Genomic DNA, 22,815 nt, shown 5'->3' on the forward strand with positions numbered 1-22,815 from the left:
AATTCAATTTGACAATTATTAAAGATTATAAAGGTAGTGGTAACCAACACTCATCAGGGTTTCGGCCAGGAATAAAACAAATAGATTTATTTTACCTGCAAGGTAGATATTACTACTTTGTCTTAGGTCCAGCCAAACTCTATGTGCTTGTGCACCTTCCATGGAATATCATGTGTACGGATATATTTAATAAATATAGGGCCAGGACTTATCATCTTAAAACCTAGTTTGGATCTTCCTGTATTTCACTGATATGTCTTAGATGTCTTGGTTTTTATCTACAATAAATCTGATTTACGTAAAAGTTAGTTTTACCATAATGGGATGATTACAGTATAAATTTATATTTCAATAGTTTATTGTATAAAATCAGAAAACCTCTAAATTCTGAAATAACTAGTTTTATTGGTTTCATATAAGATATTCTAAACTTGTAACTATATTTTTCTCATATCAGAAGAAATAATAGAAAGATACGAGTTTAGTTTCAGTATTTACAAAAGCTGTAAATATTCTGTCTCCATTTCAACCTAAAATTGTTTCTACTTCTCTTATAAAATCTACCACTTAGGTGTTTAATCTTAATTAATTCATGCAAATTGACTACAAAGTAAAACAAAATCTTAGTAAAACACATAAAATTCTCAAAGTGTAACAGCAGACTTCCTACTGGTGAATAGCTTTATCTTTTGTAATTTGATAACCTGCAAATTATAAACAGAAAAGTAGTAATGTTGATTTAATAAATTATATAAGCAATCTCATATAATTATGTTATCCCTGCTATCTAATTATAGACCTCTAAAATAGTGTTGCAAAAGTAAATGGGTCCCTGATGTCTGTTAAAGCAGTATTTGTATTTCCACTTAGGACTTCTGGGAATTTCAATTTGTAACAAACTGTTTCTCCACTGAATCCCCACCAAAGATCGTGTATCTACTCACTTTTTAAAAATTAAATGTACATTGTTGGGGTAGAGTACGTTAAACTTAGAGCAAAGTAACAATGAAATTTAGTTTAAATAGTATAGATTCCATATATGTAGTTAGTATATAATGTCTGTATTTTAGAATTGAAAAAAAAGACAACATACTAAAATGATAGGATAAATGTGCCTGTAGATATTTTACAGTTTAACTTCTTAGCTAAAAAAAAAAAAAGGAAAACAGAGTTCAGAAGAACCATCATCACTGAGTGATTGTCAGAAGCTTCTCTGCAGAGATCTTAAACAAGCACAAATTAAAAGCAAAAGAAAGATGTCCTCATACCTGTACTTGGTTGTTATATTAAATGTACTAAATATTAACCTGTTTTAAAAGTGTGTAGAGTTATCTTACTATGGTCTGATGGCATTTCCCTAACGGTTCATCATGTTGAACATTTATAATGTGTTCATTTGCCAGCTGTATATCTCAAATGTTCACGTATATCTCATGTTGGTAGTGAATGTTGGCTGATATTTCCCTTTTTATAATAACTAAGAAGACAATAAAAGAAATGTGTTAGAACTTGAAAAAAAAAAGTGAAACAGGGAATACAAAGTGACTGTTTCTGCATAACCCTTTATAATACTCCATTGTGTAGAGGGATGACAATGGTTTAATTCGTGATGGGGCAGGGAGTCAATGAATGATTAGTTGAGGTGTAGACAAAGAAATAAAACACCTTCCCAAACTGAAATAGAGATAACAGACCAAATTTTCTATCTTTAATTGTGTTCACATTGTATAACCATAGCTCAAGTAAATAAATGTGAGGATGTATAAGGAGACTGAAGAGACAAGAAGAATAAAAATAACTGAAGAATGCAAAACAAATTTGGAACAAAACAAAAATTGTGTGAATAGCTCTCCCCAATGACATTTAACCCTTTCATTTCAATTAGCTATATCCAAACACAGGTCACATACAACAAACAATTTTATAAAATAATACTTTAAAATTGTTTCAGTGAACATAAAGGATCAATTTTGGAAATGCTTCTTTGAGTTATAAATATTTTATCACTTTACTATGCAAAATATCTTATTTTTCAGCTACATTTTGATTTACCAAAATATACAAGCAGCTCATGCAGCTCAATATCAAAAAAACAAACAACCCAATCCAAAAATGGGCAGAAGATCTAAATAGACATTTCTCCAAAGAAGATATACAGATTGCCAACAAACACATGAAAGTATACTCAACATCACTAATCATTAGAGAAATGCAAATCAAAACTACAATGAAGTATCACCTCACACCAGTCAGAATGGCCATCAACAAAAAATCTACAAACAATAAATGCTGGAGAGGGTGTGGAGAAAAGGGAACCCTCTTGCACTGTTGGTGGGAATGTAAATTGGTGCAGCCACTGTGGAGAACAGTATGGAGGTTCCTTAAAAAACTAAAAATTGAACTACCATATGGCCCAGCAATCCCACTACTGGGCATATACCCAGAGAAAACCATAATTCAAAAAGAGTCATGTACCACAATGTTCATTGCAGCTCTATTTACAATAGCCAGGACATGGAATCAACCTAAGTGTCCATCAACAGATGAATGGATAAAGAAGATGTGTGGCACATATATACAATGGAATATTACTCAGCCATAAAGAGAAATGAAATTGAGTTATTGGTAGTGAGGTGGATGGACCTAGAGCCTGTCATACAGAGTGAAGTAAATCAGAAAGAGAAAAACAAATACTGTATGCTAACACATATATATGGAATCTAAAAAAAGATAAAAAAGGAATGGTTCTTATGAAACTAGGGGCAGTACAAGAATAAAGATGTAGATGTAGAGAATGGACTTGAGGACACAGGGAGGGGGAAGGGTAAGATGGGACAAAGTGAGAGAGTGGCATGGACATATATACACTACCAAATGTAAAATAGATAGCTAGTGGGAAGCAGCTGCATGGCATAGGGAGATCAGTTGGTAGCTTTGTGTCCACCTAGAGGGGTGGGATAGGGAGGGTGGAAGGGAGATGCAAGAGGGAGGAAAAATGGGGATATACATATATGTATAGTTGATTCACTTTGTTATACAGCAGAAACTAACACAACATTGTAAAGCAATTATACTCAAATAAAGATGTTAAAAAAATAACCTATTTGTAATTACAGGAAAATTTCAATTCAAGAACAATTTAAAAATGGTCCATATATAAATGTCATATTATATTAAAAAATCAATGAAATTATAGTGCTGACACTACAAAGCAATTTCAAAACTTCAGCAAGTTCAGGATAATTTTTTATTTTAACCAACAGTTAATTATTTTCAGTAAAGGTTTTGCAAAGATTTTCTCTCTATATAAACAATCCTTAATAACTGAAATTTAAGTGTTCAAAGTTCAGAGCATTTAAATGTTTATTTAAAATCTATATGATTTAGAAATTATTATATATTTTTTAAATGCCTGTGATTCTAAAATTATGAGATCATGATTCTTTCTCAAACCAATTCTGGGAAACCATTTAATACTAAAAATTTATAAATACTCCCGTTATTCATTGGTCGAAGGAAAGCAGATGTTTTGCTAGTTTATTAAAATGTATCTATTCTACATGAAGTCAGCACCTTCAATGTTGGTAACCCATTAAGTTTATGATACATCCCATAATTCTAGTAAGTAATTAATGTTTCTGAATCAACAATATAAGGAAATAGTTCTTTCATTTCTCATTTATTTACACATGCCTATGAAAGCTATATTTTCATGAATTAGAAATTGCAATTTAACAGGTAAAATAAACCATTTTGGGTATCTGCTAGTATCTATTCTCTGCTCCTTTTAACTTGCTGCTGTTTAAATTTTAACTGATCTCTTTTATATTTTATTTGTTTTACATAAATTGCCTCCAATAAGTAGAGTATAGGTAACATCCATTATTTATTAACTGAAAGCATCCCTCATTTTTAATGTGAGGGCTGGGTAAAATAAATCAAATTTAAATTTAAATTTCATATTACAAAATAATGTGATGTTTGAAACTTTTCAAAGTCCAATGACATTACATTTTCTTGATGTTGAACTTGTCTTTATTACTATACCTAGCTAAGAGACTCAACTACTCTTTAAAAAGAAGACCTAGTTCAAAGCTCTAAAATGTGCCATTTGTTGATTTGTCATATTTTTGCTATAGCAGGATACAATGCTCAGAGAATGCCTGTGTTTTAACAAAATAAAATGGAAATGAAAGACATCTCTGTTGAGTTACCTAAACAGTGAAGAAAAAATAATGCGGTAATTGGCTACATTTTCCCTTTTTTAAATTTGTTGCACTGAGAGCACATTTTTGCATACTTGAGAGTGAACATCATCAGTGACCTTGCCTACTCTTATCCTCTCTTTTCTCTCTGCAGACTCCACACTAACACACATTCCAGCTCTGGGTCATTCATTTTCTGACAGCAAAGTGACAGGAATGGTAGATGTATGAGTAAATTATGCATATAAGTGGATAGATTAAAGGCATAAATCACATAACAACAAATGAAGAATTATAAGACAATGTGTCTCTTGCTCCTCAAATTTATCAGTCTGTGTTTTTAAGCCTTATTTTCCTTAGAGGTATCTATAATATGCATCTGCATATTTATAATTTTGGAAGTTTCAGCCATCCAAATAAAAGTTAAACGGGGTTAATCTTTTATTAATGTGCCATTTCTGGTTGATATACTTCACCTTGACAAGCAGGGACCGGTGCATCCCATGTATGATACCCATAGGAAGACTTTCTGCACACAGCACTGCTTTTCCCAACAAGTCGGAATCCTCGATCACACGCCCAGCGGACCACACTATTAAGCTGTCCACCCGTCTGACTGATAATGTATCCATGAGGTGGGGATTCTGGTGTACTACAGTAGAAAGCTTTTTAAAAGAAAAAAAAAATCATATATAATCAGAAACTCTTTATAATCTAGAGTTATAAAAACCTAAAAGTAAATAATAGCTCATAAAAATTGGCCAATTCAATTGCCATCTATGGGAGTTTTACTTCATATGGACATATATTATTTTCCATCCACTTGACAATCTAGTGACATAACTTTTAGGAGACATAACTATTTCTGGGCTTTCTTCTGATTCTTATTGTCACTGGAGATGTCTCCTAATTGAAATACATTATACTTTCTTAATACCCTGGAGGTTCAAAAGCCCTACAAATAGTTTATTGAATTTTGGAACTGGTATTTCCTGTCATCTGAAGGGCCTAAATGCCACCGTTTAGTAGCAATATTTTAGAGCATGTTGTTTACATGTCACTTTGAAATTACCTGCAGACACCTATGTCATGTTAGTTTATGCATTTCATTTTGGTGGATGTCTAAAATAGTCCCTCCACATTCCATAATCCTCTCTTCCAGTTTATTAAAGAATTTCCATGCTGCCAAGAGTGCTTATATATGGTGATAAAAAATGCCAACAAAACAAAACTTCTTTTATCTCCTGAAGTCTAGAATGTCAAAAGATAACGTGAAATGGCTTTTTCATATATATGTACTTTTGAGACTATTCAGCCTGGCAGGATCCATTTACCCTTTGAAACTTCAATGTATTATCTGAGAAAAAATGAGACTTTAGGGGTAAATAGTAAGAAATAGATTGGACTTAGAATATATATGTCATAACCTGTCATTTTCTAAAGGAAAAATTTATATTCAATATGTCAAGCTGTTCTTGGGGCTAAAAATGATGTTTTCATTATATTTATATCTAACTTTGTCATGAATATCAACATAAATAAGGATTAGTCTTTAATATAGTGAATCTAATGCTTATAACTGTTGGATTTGAATGATTTTCCTTTAAGTTATTATGGTTATTAAAAATATAATTTAACATTCTGACTTTTTAAATACAGTCTGGCACAACTTTAATAAAAAGACATTTACAAAGTTCACATTCAAATATGAAAAATCTCAAGAATGATTGGGCGTATGTTTAAATTTTTAAACATTTCTCCTTTGCATGCCTAATAACATTTTTCAAATTTAATAGATATCTATTATAGGATAAAACTTGTAAACATGTTATAATGTCAGTGACAAGTTACTTCTAATATGTAAAAGACAAATTGCTGATAAAGGCAAATTATCATCTTATAGTTTTAAAATCAAAGTAGACAAAAAATTGTTGTATTTGTACATTATATACATATATGCACATTTATATAAATGAGTAAACTTCAAGAGTTTATCTTTACAACTTGAATTCAAAATTTATTTAAGTCCATGTCTACAATTGTTGTGTCAGAATAATCTATAAAATATTTAAGAAAGTAATTTTCAGTAGAATTGATTAGCAATGACCCATAGCTTGGGGAGACATGGTCTGAACACTGTACAGATAGAGATGGTTGATTGGCTCTGAAATATTCTGTTATTGAGCACATACCTATGGCATCTGACATGATTAAGGATGGCAATAAAGAGGAGGGATATAATCTTTGCATAATGGAAAACTATGTACACTTAACAAGAAAATTATTGGGTCAGTATCAGTAGACCTTATAAACAGGAAGGCATATAGGAAAAGCTATTTCATCTTGATATTAAGAAGGATTTTCAGCCTACACCTTTCTAGATATTACTCAATGAAAAGCAATGATGACAAAACAATATTTTTTTAAAAACTAAATGTTTCTAAGTGATGTGTTCATCATTTTCTCTTTTAATATTTAATATATTTTAGCAAGCATCATAAATAGGTGGGCAATAGTGAAGACAAAGATTTTTTTCCACTGTATGTTTATCTTTTGTTTAAACTTCTCATTTAAAGGAGTTATATATATTAAGTAGATCAGATACCACTGAGCAACAGTATTAACATTTTATGAGAGTTCAAGGGAAATTTCTGCTGGGAAATAAAGCACTTAAAATATCAGAGTTTAATTTTTTTTTCTTTTGGCTGGAAATTTTTTGTTTATTATTTATTTATTTATTTATTTTTGGCTGCATTGGGTCTTCGTTGCCGTGTGCGGGCTTTCTCTAGTTGTAGCAAGTGGGGGCTACTCTTCGTTGCTGTGCGTGGGCTTCTCAATGCAGTGGTTTATCTTGTTGTGGAGCATGGGCTCTAGTTGCATGGGCTTCAGTAATTGTGGCACGTGGGCTCAGTAGTTGTGGTACACGGGCTTAGCTGCTCCGTGGCATGTGGGATCTTCCCGGACCAGGGCTCAAACCCATGACCCCTGCATTGGCAGGTAGATTCTTAACCATTACATCATGAGGGAAGTCCCAGAGTTTAATTTATAAGTAATTTAGATACGTCATAAATACCTTAAGTCCTTTTAAACATTTCAAAATCATATGAAAGACATAGCATTATTATCATTACAATGAGGAAACTGAGGCATAGAGATGTTACATAAATTGCTCAAGAAACATCAATGGAAGAAATATGATTTAAATTCATACCTAATTAAATAGTGTATGTGTCTGTGCTCTTTAATCACAACCATACTGAGGATGCAGGTGAGATCTGTACTGAAGTTATAAATATCACATACCTATATATCTTATCCGGAAGCCTTTTTTGTTATTGCCATGATCTGCTGACCATTGAAGAAATACTTCATGACCATTGCTCGTTATATTAAAAGCAGATGAATAATCCCCACTGAGTGAAACAAGCACTGGACTTTGAATATTTGGTCCTTCAGAAAGAAAATAATACAATTTAGGTATAACTAAATAATTCATCTTTAGTATTTTATATATTTAGAATAGTATTAAATATGGTGAAATTGATCCAGAACCAATTTATTTCATCAATAGTAACTTAAAACATAACTTAAAATGTCTGTTTAAACATTTTAATTCCATAGCTAAAGCAGCTACAATTTATAACATAATAATCAAGCTAACTATGATTTTCATATGGCATATAGGTAAGTTTGATGTTGATACTTCTAAAAATTCCCATAAGATAAAATAAAATCATATAAGCAGTGTTTTTACTGAAGGTCTGAATGTATAATTAGAGCAGTTGAATTGAATTTATGAATATCCAGTAAATATAATCCATGGTTACCATCATACACCTGAAGAACATCAAATTCCTTTTCTGTCTGAAAGAATTCTACAAACATGCTAATATTATATCCCTTTTCCACAGAAATGCTCCAGGCACACATTTGAAGATTTGGGTAACTGTCAGGATATCCAGGGCTCAATATGACTCCCGTAGAATCCAGGCGTAATTCATTGGCAGGACAGAGCACTGTCAAAAAATATATACCATTAGATGATGCTAGTGTTTTAGACCTAAGTGAAAGTTGCATATTAAATACAGAAAGTTGCATTTTAAAGTTGCATTTCAATACTTTAATTGAAATGTATTTAAGTGAAAATTGCATTAAATACCCAGTTTTTAAATGTTTTCATATTAAATAACAATAAAGGAGATAATATCTTGAGCTTTGTGTATAAAAAGACAACTTGTATAATAAGCTTGTGGTTCAAAATATGGAGGAATGACCTAAAATTTTATGGTATTAATTTCCTTTTATTATTACATGGAAGATACATTATTTTTCTGGACAATAAATATATAGATAATAAAAAGTTAAGTCATTTATTGCCTTCTATTTCTTTATATTATTTTCCCTATTTTCCTTTATCTTCTTATGTCTTCTCCCCTCTGCCTCTCTTGCCTGTGTCTTTACCCTGTCCTTTTCCTTCCTTACTTTTTCTTCTGTCCTCAAACTTTAACTCACTCAGGTATGTGAGGACGGACAGGAAACTGCCCTATCTCAGAGTATTCATTCCAGGCAAAGTCACTTCTAATCTCATGAATATGCTTAAGCCACGAGGATTTAACACAATTTTGGGTCACCAGTTACCTTTCAGTTCTTCCTGCTATTTCCAGATCATAAGTGTAAGACAAAGCACAGCTCTTCATTTCATAACAGTACCTCTGCTGTACATCCTGAGAATGTGTGTGTGTGTGTGTGTGTGTGTGCGCGCGTGCGCGCGCGCGCGTGTGTGTATCTCCAAGGTATAGTAAACTACTATACTTTAATTGTTGGCCTCAATAGCATTATGCATTGGACCAAATAATACAAACATATATTTAAATTTGCATTTGGAATGAGAATGTGACCAAGATGATCAAATCCTTATCACTCAAATGATGCCATTTCAGCCCTTTTTTTTCCTTAAGACTTTGAGCTCTTATGGTGTGGGAAGAGTATTGGAATTGCTCAATATAGCCCACACAGTATAGAAGTAAACCGATATATACTAAACAGGATTTAGTTCAATATGATATAGAACTTTTTACCTGGAAGCCACTGTAGCCACTACAGTAAAATGTCCTATGTACATCATTGATAAGTAGTTTTTAAATGTAGCTTGGACCAATTTTTGAGTGTTATTACTGCATACATTCAAGCAACTGGAGTGAAGGGTAGACTAGATAACTTTTGAAGATTTGGTGAATTGGAAATACATCTCATGCCATTTCGAAATCCAATCACTATACATCAACTTCCACCTTGGATTTAGAGTGCTGTATCTCAAAATAATTAGATCACTATCTTAAATAGAATCCTTGTTTCTCAATGTTTGTTCAAATAAACTAGGCTTCAAAATACTAAATGTTGTTGCTAAAATACAGATGAATAGAAGAAGGATTTATATATTTGTCATTTCCAGGGTGGAAGGACATGAAATATTTTGAATTATAAAGTCTTCAAGTAGTATAGGGATGGAAAACAGTAAGTAAAATAGTGAATTATGGCAACATATGATTGTTCTTTAGTCAAGTTAATAACTTGAAAATAACTGCCATAACTTCAAATACAGATATTTGAATTTTTACTATAGACTACAGTATAGCTAATCTAAGAGTTGTTTTCTTTCTTTTTTTTTTTTTTTAACTTCTATTTCTCTTATTTGAATCTGAGATGTTTGCTTCTTGGGTGTGATTTCAAGATTTAAAAAATAATAATTCAGCAAATAGTATTAAGTCCTTCTCAGTCTGAAAAGAGAAACCTGATGTTTGCTTTTCACAAAATGAAAAATATATAAAATAAATAAACAAACATAGAAACTTGAAGGCTAGAAATGGAATGGAAAACTTGAGTCAAAGATGAAGAACATTAGTGAATATGTAGTTATGGCATATTGAAATAAAGATATATAACCATATGACAAACTGAAGTAAGTTTTAAGAAAGGGTTTATGTTGTGTGTGCCCCGCTGTTTAATACTTCTGAAATATTTAACTAAGTGAGTAACTGGGTTACTGAACATGTTATTCCCTTACTAAAAACCATTCAGCACCTTCAAAGCCCTTCAACTTCAGTCCCTGCCTACCTCTCCAGCTTTGTTTTCTGCTGTTCCTCCTCTGAAACAGAATGCTCCAAACATACTGCATGACCTATAATTTTTTGGAACTCAGCCTATCAATTAGTGCTTCTGTTTCAAAGTCTTACTCTTGTCTGATGCATTTGAAATGTTAGCACATCTCAAAACCCAGGTCAAGTCTCATCCTCTGTGAAACAAACAATTCCTGAACCTCTCCTCCATCAACCCAAGCAGAACTGTTGATTTTCTTCTTGGTACCTCTGTAATGTATGCTTCTGTTATTGCAGTTAGCAATTTTCTGACTACCATTTCATCGCTTTTTTGACTTTCTTCTTAGGCTATTGTTGTTGAAAAGCAAGTGCTGTATCTTAATGGTTCCAATGTTTTCAATTGAACAAATATTCCATATTACTTTTGAAAAACTGGTACGATTCAATATAATTTACTGTAAATACACAAATTAACCTATCCTCACATTAACCAACAAAGAGCAAGAGTAAGACAGTCATCAAGAGTTAATATGTATACATTAGATACTGTTAAGCACCTTTTGTTCATTATATCACTTACTTGTCACAGCAACCTTAAGAAATGTCTACAGTCCTTATCCCCATTATGCATATGAGGAAACTAATGCCCAGAAAGTTTAAAGTACAGAAAGTCTCACACATTCAGCTAGATGGACCCCATGTTTTTAACTACCGATAGTCACCTATTATATTTCATTTATATCAAACCCTTTGAAGAGCACCATATTTAGATTTGTTTTCCATGTTTTAAGTGTGATATAAAGAACTAAAGAGGATCCAGGGAGGAATAACAAAAATGATATAGCCTCTTTTAGGAAAAGTGAAAAAAATCAAATAACTTAAAATAGACTAACAACAGTATAGATTAGCTACAACAGATTCCAAATGAATGACAATCTTTTAGTGGGATTATGAATTAACTCAATTAAACAAAATTTTAACTCAGCTTTTTAGCTTAAGTGCCTGGTCAATTAATTAATATAGTAACGCTCCATAAACTCATTCTGAGAGATAATTAACTTTTAGCTAGTACCCATAGTGTTATCATGAGACAAAGATTGATCATCGTTTTTTGTGTTCTCCAGAACAGATAGAATAAGAAGAAACACATTTACTAATCTATAGGAAATTCTGATTTTAGAAATAAGATATTGAAAATCTGAGAGATGAGGGACTCAAATAACAAAATTGTTTTGTATTTTTAATTAAATATAATATTGAATTGGGATCCAGATATATAAAAAAGAAGTGTTACTCTCCAAGAGCTCACAGTGAAGTTTATACATTGGGTCAAGGAAGAAATCCTGGTATGTTCATTCAGGAGTAAAGGTGGTAGACTTCAGAATAAACAAACAACTTTAAGATTGCCTATAAAAATAACTGACTAAGAGCAAGGAAAATTCTTATATTGTTGTTGGTTATACCTTCAAACACGTCTTTCTTTTTGATACTGTAAAAGCCCCTTATGAAAATCCTTCTATCTTCTTGTAAGGATTCCAGTGAGGTAGAAAAATCAAATGTTTATTCCTACTTACAGCATGCTTTTAATAATAAACAGAATTTTTGTTTTAGGCTCATTATAACAGTAAAGATACTGCATAAAACAGATTTCTATTTCTCAAGAATAAACCCCAGTGAAGGAAGTAATCAAGAAATTCTGGAGATGTATAATCAAGTTCAATTCAATTTTATTCAAATTAATCAATATTTATAATTAGTTACTATGTGTTAGGCACCGTTACGGGCCCTAGAAGCTATACAAGTTAATAATACATGATTCCTGAACATCAAAATCCCAGTACATCATTCAAGATCCATCATGGGGGCTTCCCTGGTGGCGCAGTGGTTGAGAATCCGCCTGCCGATGCAGGGGACACGGGTTCGTGCCCTGGTCCGGGAAGATCCCACATGCCGCGGAGCAACTAAGCTCGTGAGCCATGGCCGCTAGGCCTGCGCGTCCGGAGCCTGTGCTCCGCAACGGGAGAGGCCACAACAGTGAGAGGCCCGCATACCGAAAAAAAAAAAAAAAAAAAAAAAAAAAAAAAAAAAAGATCCATCATGGTCTTGCCCTTATAACATAGTGAATGGCTTGAAGTCTGTACCTCACTGTCTTTCATTTCTGTGTCTTTGCATATACGTCTGTCACTTGGACCACACTTTCCCTACCTTAGTTCTACCAAAGTAAGTATCACTTTTCATTTGGAACCTATGACTCAGGGAGCAATGCCTCCACCAAGCTTTCCCTGTCCTATAAACTTTTTAAAATTATGTGACTCCATAGCCCCCTGGCCTGTTTCCTTAGTACCATATTGCTACAAGCTGTATGGCTGTCATATCCCTTACCCCATGTTGCTTTCACAGCAGGGACCATTTACAACTTTCTGTTTGTTTGTTTTTTCCCTCAGATCCTCATTCTTAACAGGTGCTCAAAAAAGTTTAATGATTCTAGTGGTCAGAATAGAAACTACTTGCAGTCAACATTGGAACCTTTATTTAAAGTGATTTTTCTTGCTTTCTACCTCCATTTCCACTCCTCACAGCAAAAATAATTTAAATAGATTGAATTGAGTTTGGGATAAACTAGAAAAATTAAGCCTTGGATGAATTTAAAATGTTTACTTAAATCTGAGAAATAATGGAATGAAAAATACCACTTATGAGTTGTATAATATTTAACATTATTGTCAGTTAAACATATAATAATTATATAAAATAGATTTTTCTCTATTTTTCTAGTACTGAATTAAACATAAAACAGATATTTAGAAATAAGTAATCATAAGAATTGGTACCTTGACAAACTGGAGGTGCTCCATCCATCTGGAGTCGTTCTCCTAATCTGCATGTCAGAATTGCATTACCAACCAAAGTAAATCCTGGAAGACACTGATACCTAATAATATCACCTATTTTAAAAAAATGCAGAAGAGGCTTCTGATAAGCAACAAGGAAACAGTTAAAATAAACAGACATTTCAATATAAAATTAGAATACTGTTTCTTTCAGTCATTTTCAATCAATATAAAAATTCTATTAGTTATAAGCAGCGATGACATTCAAAATATTGAACTACTAGCATGTCATAAGCACTGACCAATCAGAACTGAAGCCAAGAATAAACTACCAGTAAGACTGTACTGGGGCAATCTGGTTAGATATAAGCAATAGTAGTAAGGAAATAATCCGGTTGGCACGGGTAAGATATTCATTAAAAATATATCAAGCAGTTAAAAGGAGATTCCTAGTTATTGCTATTAAGATTAGATTTACATTGGTCATTGATGTTTTCTTACATTTCTCAAACAGTATTAATATTACTAGGATAATAATGATAAAATTTGTTATGATAACATTAGGATGTCTTCTTACATAATTTTTCAAACTATTAGATATTATTGCAGTTAAATTTCCAACCAGGTTTTAAAAGGACTTTATTTATGATCAAATTGAGCATAACCAACCATTTCCAAGGACATGGAATTAAAACATGTCTTCTAATACACCCTACATATCCTTCATTATACACATCAGGTTTATGCCTGAATTTAAAGAAAAGTAGTTAAGACTACAGTGGTGGAAGGTAGCAAAATAATACTTTGGAAGGAACTACCAGAATAGTTATATGGTTCAAATTCCTGCACTGTTTTCTAACTGTACATCCTGAAAATACGGAATTCTTTCTTCTTGCCTAATACTCCCTTTCCTATTTTCATTGTTAGCCATTCTTAAGAATTCTAAACAATCCCCATCGATCCAGGGAAAGAAGGTCTAAGACAGGCTGCTACTATTCTTTATTCTTATTTATTTTAAAGTAAATACCTCTGCTAACAGTACGTTTTCTTTGAAAGTAATTTAGCAGACTTTACCTATTTCAAATTCATCATCTTCTGTCAAAATTTCAGCATTGGGTACGGGTGGTGGAGGTTGACACACTCTTAGTTGATAGGCTATAAAAATAGACAATGTTTATTCCTTCTCTGAGCAGCTATACATATTCACATATGTGAAAAAAGAAAATTACATAAGGGTTGTTTATAAGAATAAAAATATATGGTAGAATTTATCAAGTTTCAACTATTTCTTTATTTTAAAAAATGCTACAACATTGAGGGAAAATTAATCATTCCTTAAATATTTTCCCATGGTAAGAATGCTTACCTTTTAACTACTTATTTCTCACCCTCATTCTAGTCCTTCTGATTATGTGCTTCTATCTTGGCATAATCACATTTGGAATTATACACTCATGTTTGTTTATGTGCTCAATGCCTAGCTTCCCAAGGTTCATCACAGAACCCCCTGCATCTAGCAAAGTGCCTAGCATTAAGACATAATTGCGAACAATACTCAAGGCTTACTCTATTCCAAGGAATATTATGAACATTTTACTTATATTAACTCTATTAGACCTCACAAAAAGTTTATTTATTTATTACTTAATTTATGTAACAAGTTCTATTATTATTCTCATTATGTAAAAGAAAAAACTGTTAAAAGAATTAAAGAATTTGTCCAACTCATACAGCTATAATATGGCAGAGCTGGGATTTGAACATAGACAGTCTGGCTCCAGAGCCTTCTTTCACCATGCTAGATTAGTATGTTTACAAAGTATCCATTTGTTAAATTTTATGTTTCTAAACTGGTTATCCCATTAGATTAAATAGATTCTTATTTGGCATAAGGTAAAGGCCACTGAAAAAGGTCTCTATGAATCTAAGTATCATGACTACTGGCCCTATATGATATCTGTATCACAACTGTTTGCTTTATTAAAGCCTTGTTTCCACTAGTTGTCTTCAAAAGATGTAATATACTATTATTAATTTAAGAAACACATTTTATGCTGTTATAACATTTGAAGAAAAATGTGTTTTATATGCAGAATTTTATTACTTAAACTTAGGAGTTAATTTCTTTATGTACCTCAATTCAGAGATAAAACGAAGGAGGTTTAAAGGCATAGTGACTTGCCCGAGACCACACAACTAGTACAGGGTTTATCCAGAAGTCCAGCCTAGGTCCTTTAACTTCAAAGCCCATATCTTCAGTATGGGCCCTATTGTGAGAGTATTATGAGAGTACTGAGGAATATCAATTAGACTAGTTAAGGAAAATTCCGATAAAAAGAAATGAATGAGATAAATTTTAAAGGATGAGTAAGATTTTTTCCAGTGCTGAAGGGTAATCATGGGCAGAAGAGAATTCAGATAGAGGAGGAAACATGAGCAAAAACTACAATTATTAAGGTAAAAGGTAGTTGTGAGAAACACCAGAGAGGTAAGGGAAGGGGTAGAGGAAGATACAGAGAGCCCTACAGGAAGAAATCCTTATGAGATTATGCTTTATTTATTTATTTTTTTATTGGAGTATAATTGCTTTACAGGAGAGCATTTTATCTGATATTTGTTTGCCTGTAAACTTGTTTTTAATCTTCATGGTAATCAAAAATTACTTTATTTTAAAGAAAAAGCACAGGGCTTCCCTGGTGGCGCAGTGGTTGAGAGTCCGCCTGCCGATGCAGGGGATGCGGGTTCGTGCCCTGGTCCAGGAAGATCCCACATGCCATGGAGCGGCTGGGCCCGAGAGCCGTGGCCGCTGGGCCTGCGCGTCCCGAGCCTGTGCTCCGCAACGGGAGAGGCCACAACAGTGAGAGGCCCACGGCCCGCAAAAAACAAAAAACAAACAAAATAAAGAAGCAGCACATTTTTATCAATGAGGAATTCATGACTCCTGTCATCTGTGGAACCTGCTTAGAATGACTTAGATAACTCAGCTGGAGAGTTTAAAAGACTAGAGGTTGTAAATTATTATTATGAGGAAGATGATGCTCAGAGATACTGTGTTATTTTCCCAAGACCACGTGGGTGATGTGAGCTAAATTCTCTTATTCTCCGTTTTTTGGTACCATCATCATTTTATAAACTCTGTCCCTAGAGACAAGGGATCACCTTGGGGTCACAGAGGTTGTGAGGAGGTGTAATGTCCGTAACCCCCTTCCTCTACCTCAGTAAGAGCAATTCTATTTTCATCAATTTTATAGATTTGAATTCTGAATAAATGTTCCTTCAAACAAATTTTCTACAATCTCCACCTAAGTGATTTCACTGATCCTTTTGACTTCAAGTCTGATTTTGTGTCTCAGTTCCCAATTTTACATCACCAGGATAAACATAACTTCTGAGCTCTTCACTGCCTACCTCCCCCTACCCTTTACTCTTATTTTCTAATCACAGAACTCTGTTTTGTAACACATACAATCATGACATGTAGGATACGATGCCTTTGTATAGTTATTAAATAAGTCAATGGTGTCTTAAAGGTTAATGGCATGTCAAATAAAATGAGAGAACACAGATTTAGCTCAAATGTGTATTTTAAATGTGTAAATATCTATGTTATGCAGTTTTTTCATTAATGGTCATCACTTTGAAGCTGTTTCTAAATAGAACAATCCATGGAAAACATGGACTAAAATACATGCTCATGCTATTTAAAATTTTGATGATACAATTTAAAAGTTTCAGTTCTGCTTGTAACTGGATAGCATGACTTATTTCAACATTTATTATTTTCCATTTATTAGTTTACTTTTTCACTATTTGTGACTCCATCTAGGCTTTAAGTAACATAAGGGAGGAAACTCTTCATGTGTCTTTTTCACAATTGAGTAATTAGCTCCTTTCACTTTACTTATAATCCAACAAATATTTGCTAAGTAACACACAAAATATAGGTTTTTTTCAGGAGGGAAAGAGTCTCTAAACAAATAGTCTTCCCTAAGAAGACCCTACCTCTAAAATTGCAAATGGGGATGAAACAGAGGCAATTGTGGGTTAGAGTGCATGTCAGTATCTTTTGAGGATGACCATTGTTTGAACAGTGCTCTGTTTTCATTCAAATGTGTACAGATGTCTGGTTCCTGGTCCAACAAATTTGCTTCTTAAAATCACTTTAGAGCTTAATTCTGGCAATATATTTGGTTATTTTTCATTTCCTATTTTCTTTGTAATGAAATAACCAACCCAATTCCAGAAAAGAATGCTGCATTCATCTACTTCAGTTCAACTGAGCTATTAAAAGCTTCTTCAAAAAAAGACAAAACAGGACACTGGCAAATTGCCATTCCTTCTCTAAACCACAAAAGCACAAGTGCACAACCTTTCTGCCAAATAAGGATGCAGTATTTCTTACAGAGGAAAAAAAAAGTGTTCTATGTGCTCTTATAAATTCTAAGTTCTCTATAACCACTGTTGCACTTCAGTGGTGACCCAGATTAGTTCAAGTATGATAACTTCATAATTTGGGGAAGATTTGGAGGAGGAAAAGCACTGATAATTACATACTCAGTTATGTAATTTTGGTAATGTTATTTCAGAAATTATGTAAAATAACTTTAAGCAGCTCCATTTGAAAGTAGAGTTAGGAGTATTTAAACAAATGCTATCTGAGTTCTAACTAAGTAGAAAAAATAATAAGTTTTTTTTTTTTTTTCCATTTTGGAGAAAGTCTGCTAGTGAATTGATATGAACCATACAGGTAAGTTTCGGTGGTGCTTAAATTACTTACAAATATCACTTTTTATCTGTTAATATTTTATAATCAATTTGTTTCTCTGACTATATAAGGGAGAATCTTTGAAATCAAGAGAAAATATTCAGCCCTAGATTTAGAGATGAGACAGAGAAATGGAATGGATCATTAGAAATGGATCAACAAGAAGTTAATAGGTATTTTCCTGGAAATGGAAAAACAGAAGTATAGTAAACAAGCTTTTGGGAAATATCCTGAACTATCCATAAGAAAATTCCAATATCTTTTGCATGAAGTGACTTCCCCATATTCCAATAGCTAATGGAAAGTATCCTACCTTAGTACTGAGACCATTAGAGTCTGAAAAGGAATGTGCTAAAGGTCTCTTCTCACATGGTTGTGTTGCCTGGCACATTAGTAGATAACAGAGCACATAAGAGGTGACAATTTTTTCTTTGTCAGTCTCTATTTTCCTTTCTCTGTTTACTACCATAGTTTGGTTTGTTTTGGCTATGAAGGAACACATTTTAGCTCTTTAACTATCACTTTATTCTGCATATTGAAAAGACTAAAGAAAACAAAGCAAAAGAAAACAAAACAAAAGAAAACAAAGCACAGCCCCGTATGCTGTTGGCTTGGAGCCGGCCTGGCTCTAAGTGATAGGCTATGATTTTCTACTGTTGACTGTAATCAACTTAACTAACAACTAACATCAGACATGATAGCTCTCTGACCTTGTTGGAACAAGACAAAAACAAGACCTTTCCCTAATCATGTCTGAGCACAGAAAAAACAAAACAAAAACCATAAAACAAAATGAAAACACTATCCAAACCACCAATATGACCGAGATTCCTCCATCTCAGCTAGTACGAGAGAATGCTGCTACCCCACGCCAATCACAGTTTTAGGTGTGTTCCATACCTTCCACCTTCTAGAAAAAAATTAAGATACCCAATTATAGAACTGCTCCAATTTTCTAAAAGCACCCAACCCAGAGGAAAAACATGCTTCCTTGAACCTTCCAGAACCATCTTACACAGCCCAAATCCTGTAAGAAGCCCCTCCTAACACCCTCTCACTGAGACTCCACAGGGTTTCTCATGGTATGTTGTCCCACACATTACAGTGATCCTATAAACTCAACTTTGTTTAACTACAGAGGTGCTCCCGATGGACTTTGGCTGGAGGGGACTGAGATACTGTAGGATATAAATGCCATCTTATCACACACAGCAAAATACCAAAATATGGTAAGCAATTTTGACATGCCTTTTTGTCATTTAAGTAATCACTAAGTAGTCACTTAAATAATAGTAAATGGCAATACCTTTTCATCATTATAGTTTCACCAGTTTGGTTTTTTAGCTGTGTGTATATATAATTGTATGATGTTCATATCCCCTATGCTCTCTGGAAATCAAACAATGAAACATTTCATGAGCTCAATGCTCTATCTACTGAGATATGAAAGGAGGTCAGATCTTTACGTTGTGTGAGGCAATGGGGTCACACAGTTCAAAGCAATGGTGATTTATGTTTTATATAAAATGTGTCCTTATATCTACAGTAGTCTCTTTTAGGATGAGACTTTGTGGAGTTAAATATACTTGTCCCCAAATACAGCATTCATTGTAAAGGCAATATAACCTGAAAAGATGACCTAAAAGGTATTACAGGCTTTTTAAATACATTTCTTAAAAATAATCTGAAATTCAATATATAATCAACCCACTCATTCACAGAAGCTGTGCCAATAACAGAAAACAATGGATAATATATATTATTAAATTGTATTATCCTAAGAAAATCTTCTATAATAATTGAGGTTTCCTAATATCTGATATTAGAAAAAGAGGTACCCTGGATAATAGATTTAAGCATTAAAATGATACTTTTTGTTTTAAATTAATAAATATATATTCTGGCTATACTATAGTGGTTGGCATAAATCAGATTCCGAATAAAATTTATCTTATTTTCTTGTCACACAGGGACCATAGCACATTTTGGAAACTACAAAGAGGAACACACTAAGTTGTGATAAACCTACCAACATACTGTTGTTAGCCTGTAGGTCCTGGGGAAGAGAAGCACTAAGAAGTTCAAAGTTCCAAGTTGTAATTAGGAGAGGTATTTTCTAGAAAGTGAGATGACTTATCTTGATAAAAATAAAAATCAATGCTAATTTTTTTAAAGAAAAAATTATATTTACATACCATTAAATATAATCTATATATGAGATAATACCAGCTTAGGACACTACCTGACACTTAGTAAGAACTCAGTACAGTTTAGCTATTATTATGATTGCTGTTATTGCTGTCATTATTTAAATGAGGTCAGTCCTTCAGTCAGACAGACCTATTTTGAATTCCCGGCAGCCCTTCTATTTATTAGTTCTCTGGCTTTATATACGTTACAAATTTCTGTCTTTTGGTTCTTTAATTACTAAAATAGGGATAATAATACTTATATTGCAGAGTTATTACAAAAATTAGCATGAAAGCATCTAGCATAGTGCCTGGTATATTAAGTATTCAGTAAATGGTAGCTATCGCTATTAGAGTGACTATACAAAGTTAGTGTCTGCAAAAACATGCAGTTGAAACAGGTTTTGTGTAATTTACTTTCAGGAAGCCATTGATTAGGACTGAATACTGTTATTATTTATTATAAGACAAACCCATCTTGACTCTATGGCAGATATCAAGAAAATTCAGCTCTTTCTTTAGGGAATTACGGTTATAGTAATACAGAGAGAGACTAGTAGATTTCCTCAGATGAAGAAGAAATACGGTATCTGAGATAAAGTGCCTCAACATTGATGCCTGCCCTATTCTTCATTGCATAGAACTTTCATTTTCCAAAGCTTTTTATGAATGTTATTTTTGATCATGGAAGGCTTTATGAAGGTGATGTTTTATAAACGACAGATATCTGACTAGATCTCATAAAAACACATTTTTTTCTCCTTTCAGACATATTAAAAATATATTAATAAATAAAACCGAAATAATCAATGTGACCCTAAGAAAATATATGAAAATATTGATCTGTTAAATGTATAAAATAAGCACACAAGTCCTAAGAAAACCACTTCTGACTTATAGGTTTGGGCATAACAGAAGGAGCTGTTAAATCACTAAGAGAATATAAAGAAAACTGAGTGGGGGAGTAAACCATTCTAAGCTTAGGTATATTAAATCAGCTTAAACTAAGTGTCAAATAGTGAATTATCTCCCTGGTTAACTTTTGAAAAAGTACCAAATGACCTGACCAGTTTTTATTTTTTACCATTATGAGAGTCATTTTGGCACTAAGCTATAGCTACTGAATACGAGCCATGGATATGAGTACTATATATTCAGTTATATTAAATTGTACTAATTATATTAATACCAACTTGAAAACTGACATCTTTTTTGTTTTAGTGAGGAGGGATGAGCACACATGTACATAATTGTAAAATAACCTTTTTAAAAGTTGTCACTAAGACAGCTCAAATAAACTCAATCAGACAACATTTTAAAAAGAATCAAACACACATGACCATAAGACTAAAATATAATTACTTAATCAATAATAAAACTATGAAAGGATTAAGAAGCATAAGTGTGATCTGTGTCCTCAAAAAAGCACTCACTATTATTAAACTCACAAGGCATATAAAACAATACAGCATACTGTAAGTTCTGAAAAATTTGGTGAAAAGAGTAGGTGCAATCATAGAAAAGACGGTAGTGATCCCTATGAGTCTGAATTATCAAGAAAAGGAGAGATGGGACTTAAGATAGGTAGAGTTAAAGAACTGAAGATGAGTAAGAAACCACTTAAGAATGAAAGTTCAGGGGGCAGTGAGAGTAAGAATCTAATGAGAGTCAGAGTAGGCACTGGGGAATGAGAATCAATGAACCAGATGATAGGGTAGCTTTAAATTGGATTTAATGAAGGCATCATGCATTCTTGAAAAGGTGAGTCAGGATGAAAGCATGCTTAGGAAAATTATCCTACTAGGGCTAGAAGAATACAAGGCATCTGTCAATTTTTAACATGACCCCTGGCTACCTCTCCAAATTTCAAGGTTATTTTAAGGTTTGGGTAAAATTGCCAGAGATGTTGATTCGAATGTTAGGCTTCTCTAAGCTCTGGCAATTGTGCCTTATTATAAAATTTAAAATATAAGTATAAATAAATATAAATACTCTATTAGAAAATCTTATATGTGAGGTAAGATATTGTAAGGGAAGGAATATTTGCTGAACATACACTGTCCTATAGGAACTATGCTAACTGTATATTACTCATTGTCTCCAATCACTTCATCTCTGCAACGCAATGATGACAGTGATAATGACAGCGCTTACATGGGTTGAGCTACACAAAATTGTCAATATTCAGCATTTCTGCTAACAATTTCATATGGTTCAACCTAATACATGCCAGTAATTGGAGTAATTTCTATATATACAGTATCTCGTTAATCTTCTCAGCAATTATACCATGTTGTGTTATAGCTGAAGAAAGTGGAAACCTTAGAATAACTTGTCCAAAGTCAGGTGAAAAACAAAGTCCTAAACAAATATTTGATCTTCCTTATTCCTAAACTAATTCTATTTTTAATATACATGATTCAGAACCTAGTTACAAAAATCAGGTGAAACATAATTTGGAACGAGAATATATGTATATACATTCACATAAGTGTCTATGTAAATCTACGTTCATATTTTGTATGTGTTTACCTACATTCTGTCATCATTGTATTTTCTATGTAAGGATTTTCACACACACACACAAACAAACCCACAAACACTCACACACAGATACTGACATCCTTTTCTCTGACAATATTTCCCCTTTGAAATGTTTCCTAAGTTTTATAAGAATTTTCCACTCCCTATAAGATTATTTTATGGATATTTACAGTCCATCAATGAACA

General features: G+C 32.9%; 1 protein-coding gene across 7 annotated transcripts in view; it reads right to left on the reverse strand.

Annotated features, from left to right (window-relative positions):
• The window catches only part of CSMD3 (CUB and Sushi multiple domains 3), a 1,102,347-nt gene that overhangs the window by 80,024 nt on the left and 999,508 nt on the right, over nucleotides 1–22,815 (reverse strand). For all 7 annotated transcript variants that reach the window (XM_059042775.2, XM_067017123.1, XM_067017122.1 and 4 more), the window contains 5 exons: nucleotides 14,206–14,286; nucleotides 13,132–13,245; nucleotides 8,033–8,221; nucleotides 7,509–7,655; nucleotides 4,682–4,870 (listed from right to left, as the gene is read on the reverse strand). In XM_059042775.2, coding sequence (XP_058898758.1) covers nucleotides 4,682–4,870; nucleotides 7,509–7,655; nucleotides 8,033–8,221; nucleotides 13,132–13,245; nucleotides 14,206–14,286 — 720 coding nt within the window. The remainder of the gene's footprint in view (nucleotides 1–4,681; nucleotides 4,871–7,508; nucleotides 7,656–8,032; nucleotides 8,222–13,131; nucleotides 13,246–14,205; nucleotides 14,287–22,815) is intronic.

This window comes from Kogia breviceps, chromosome 17 (assembly GCF_026419965.1).
Source record: "Kogia breviceps isolate mKogBre1 chromosome 17, mKogBre1 haplotype 1, whole genome shotgun sequence".
In the NCBI taxonomy this organism is placed as follows: Eukaryota; Metazoa; Chordata; class Mammalia; order Artiodactyla; family Physeteridae; genus Kogia; species Kogia breviceps.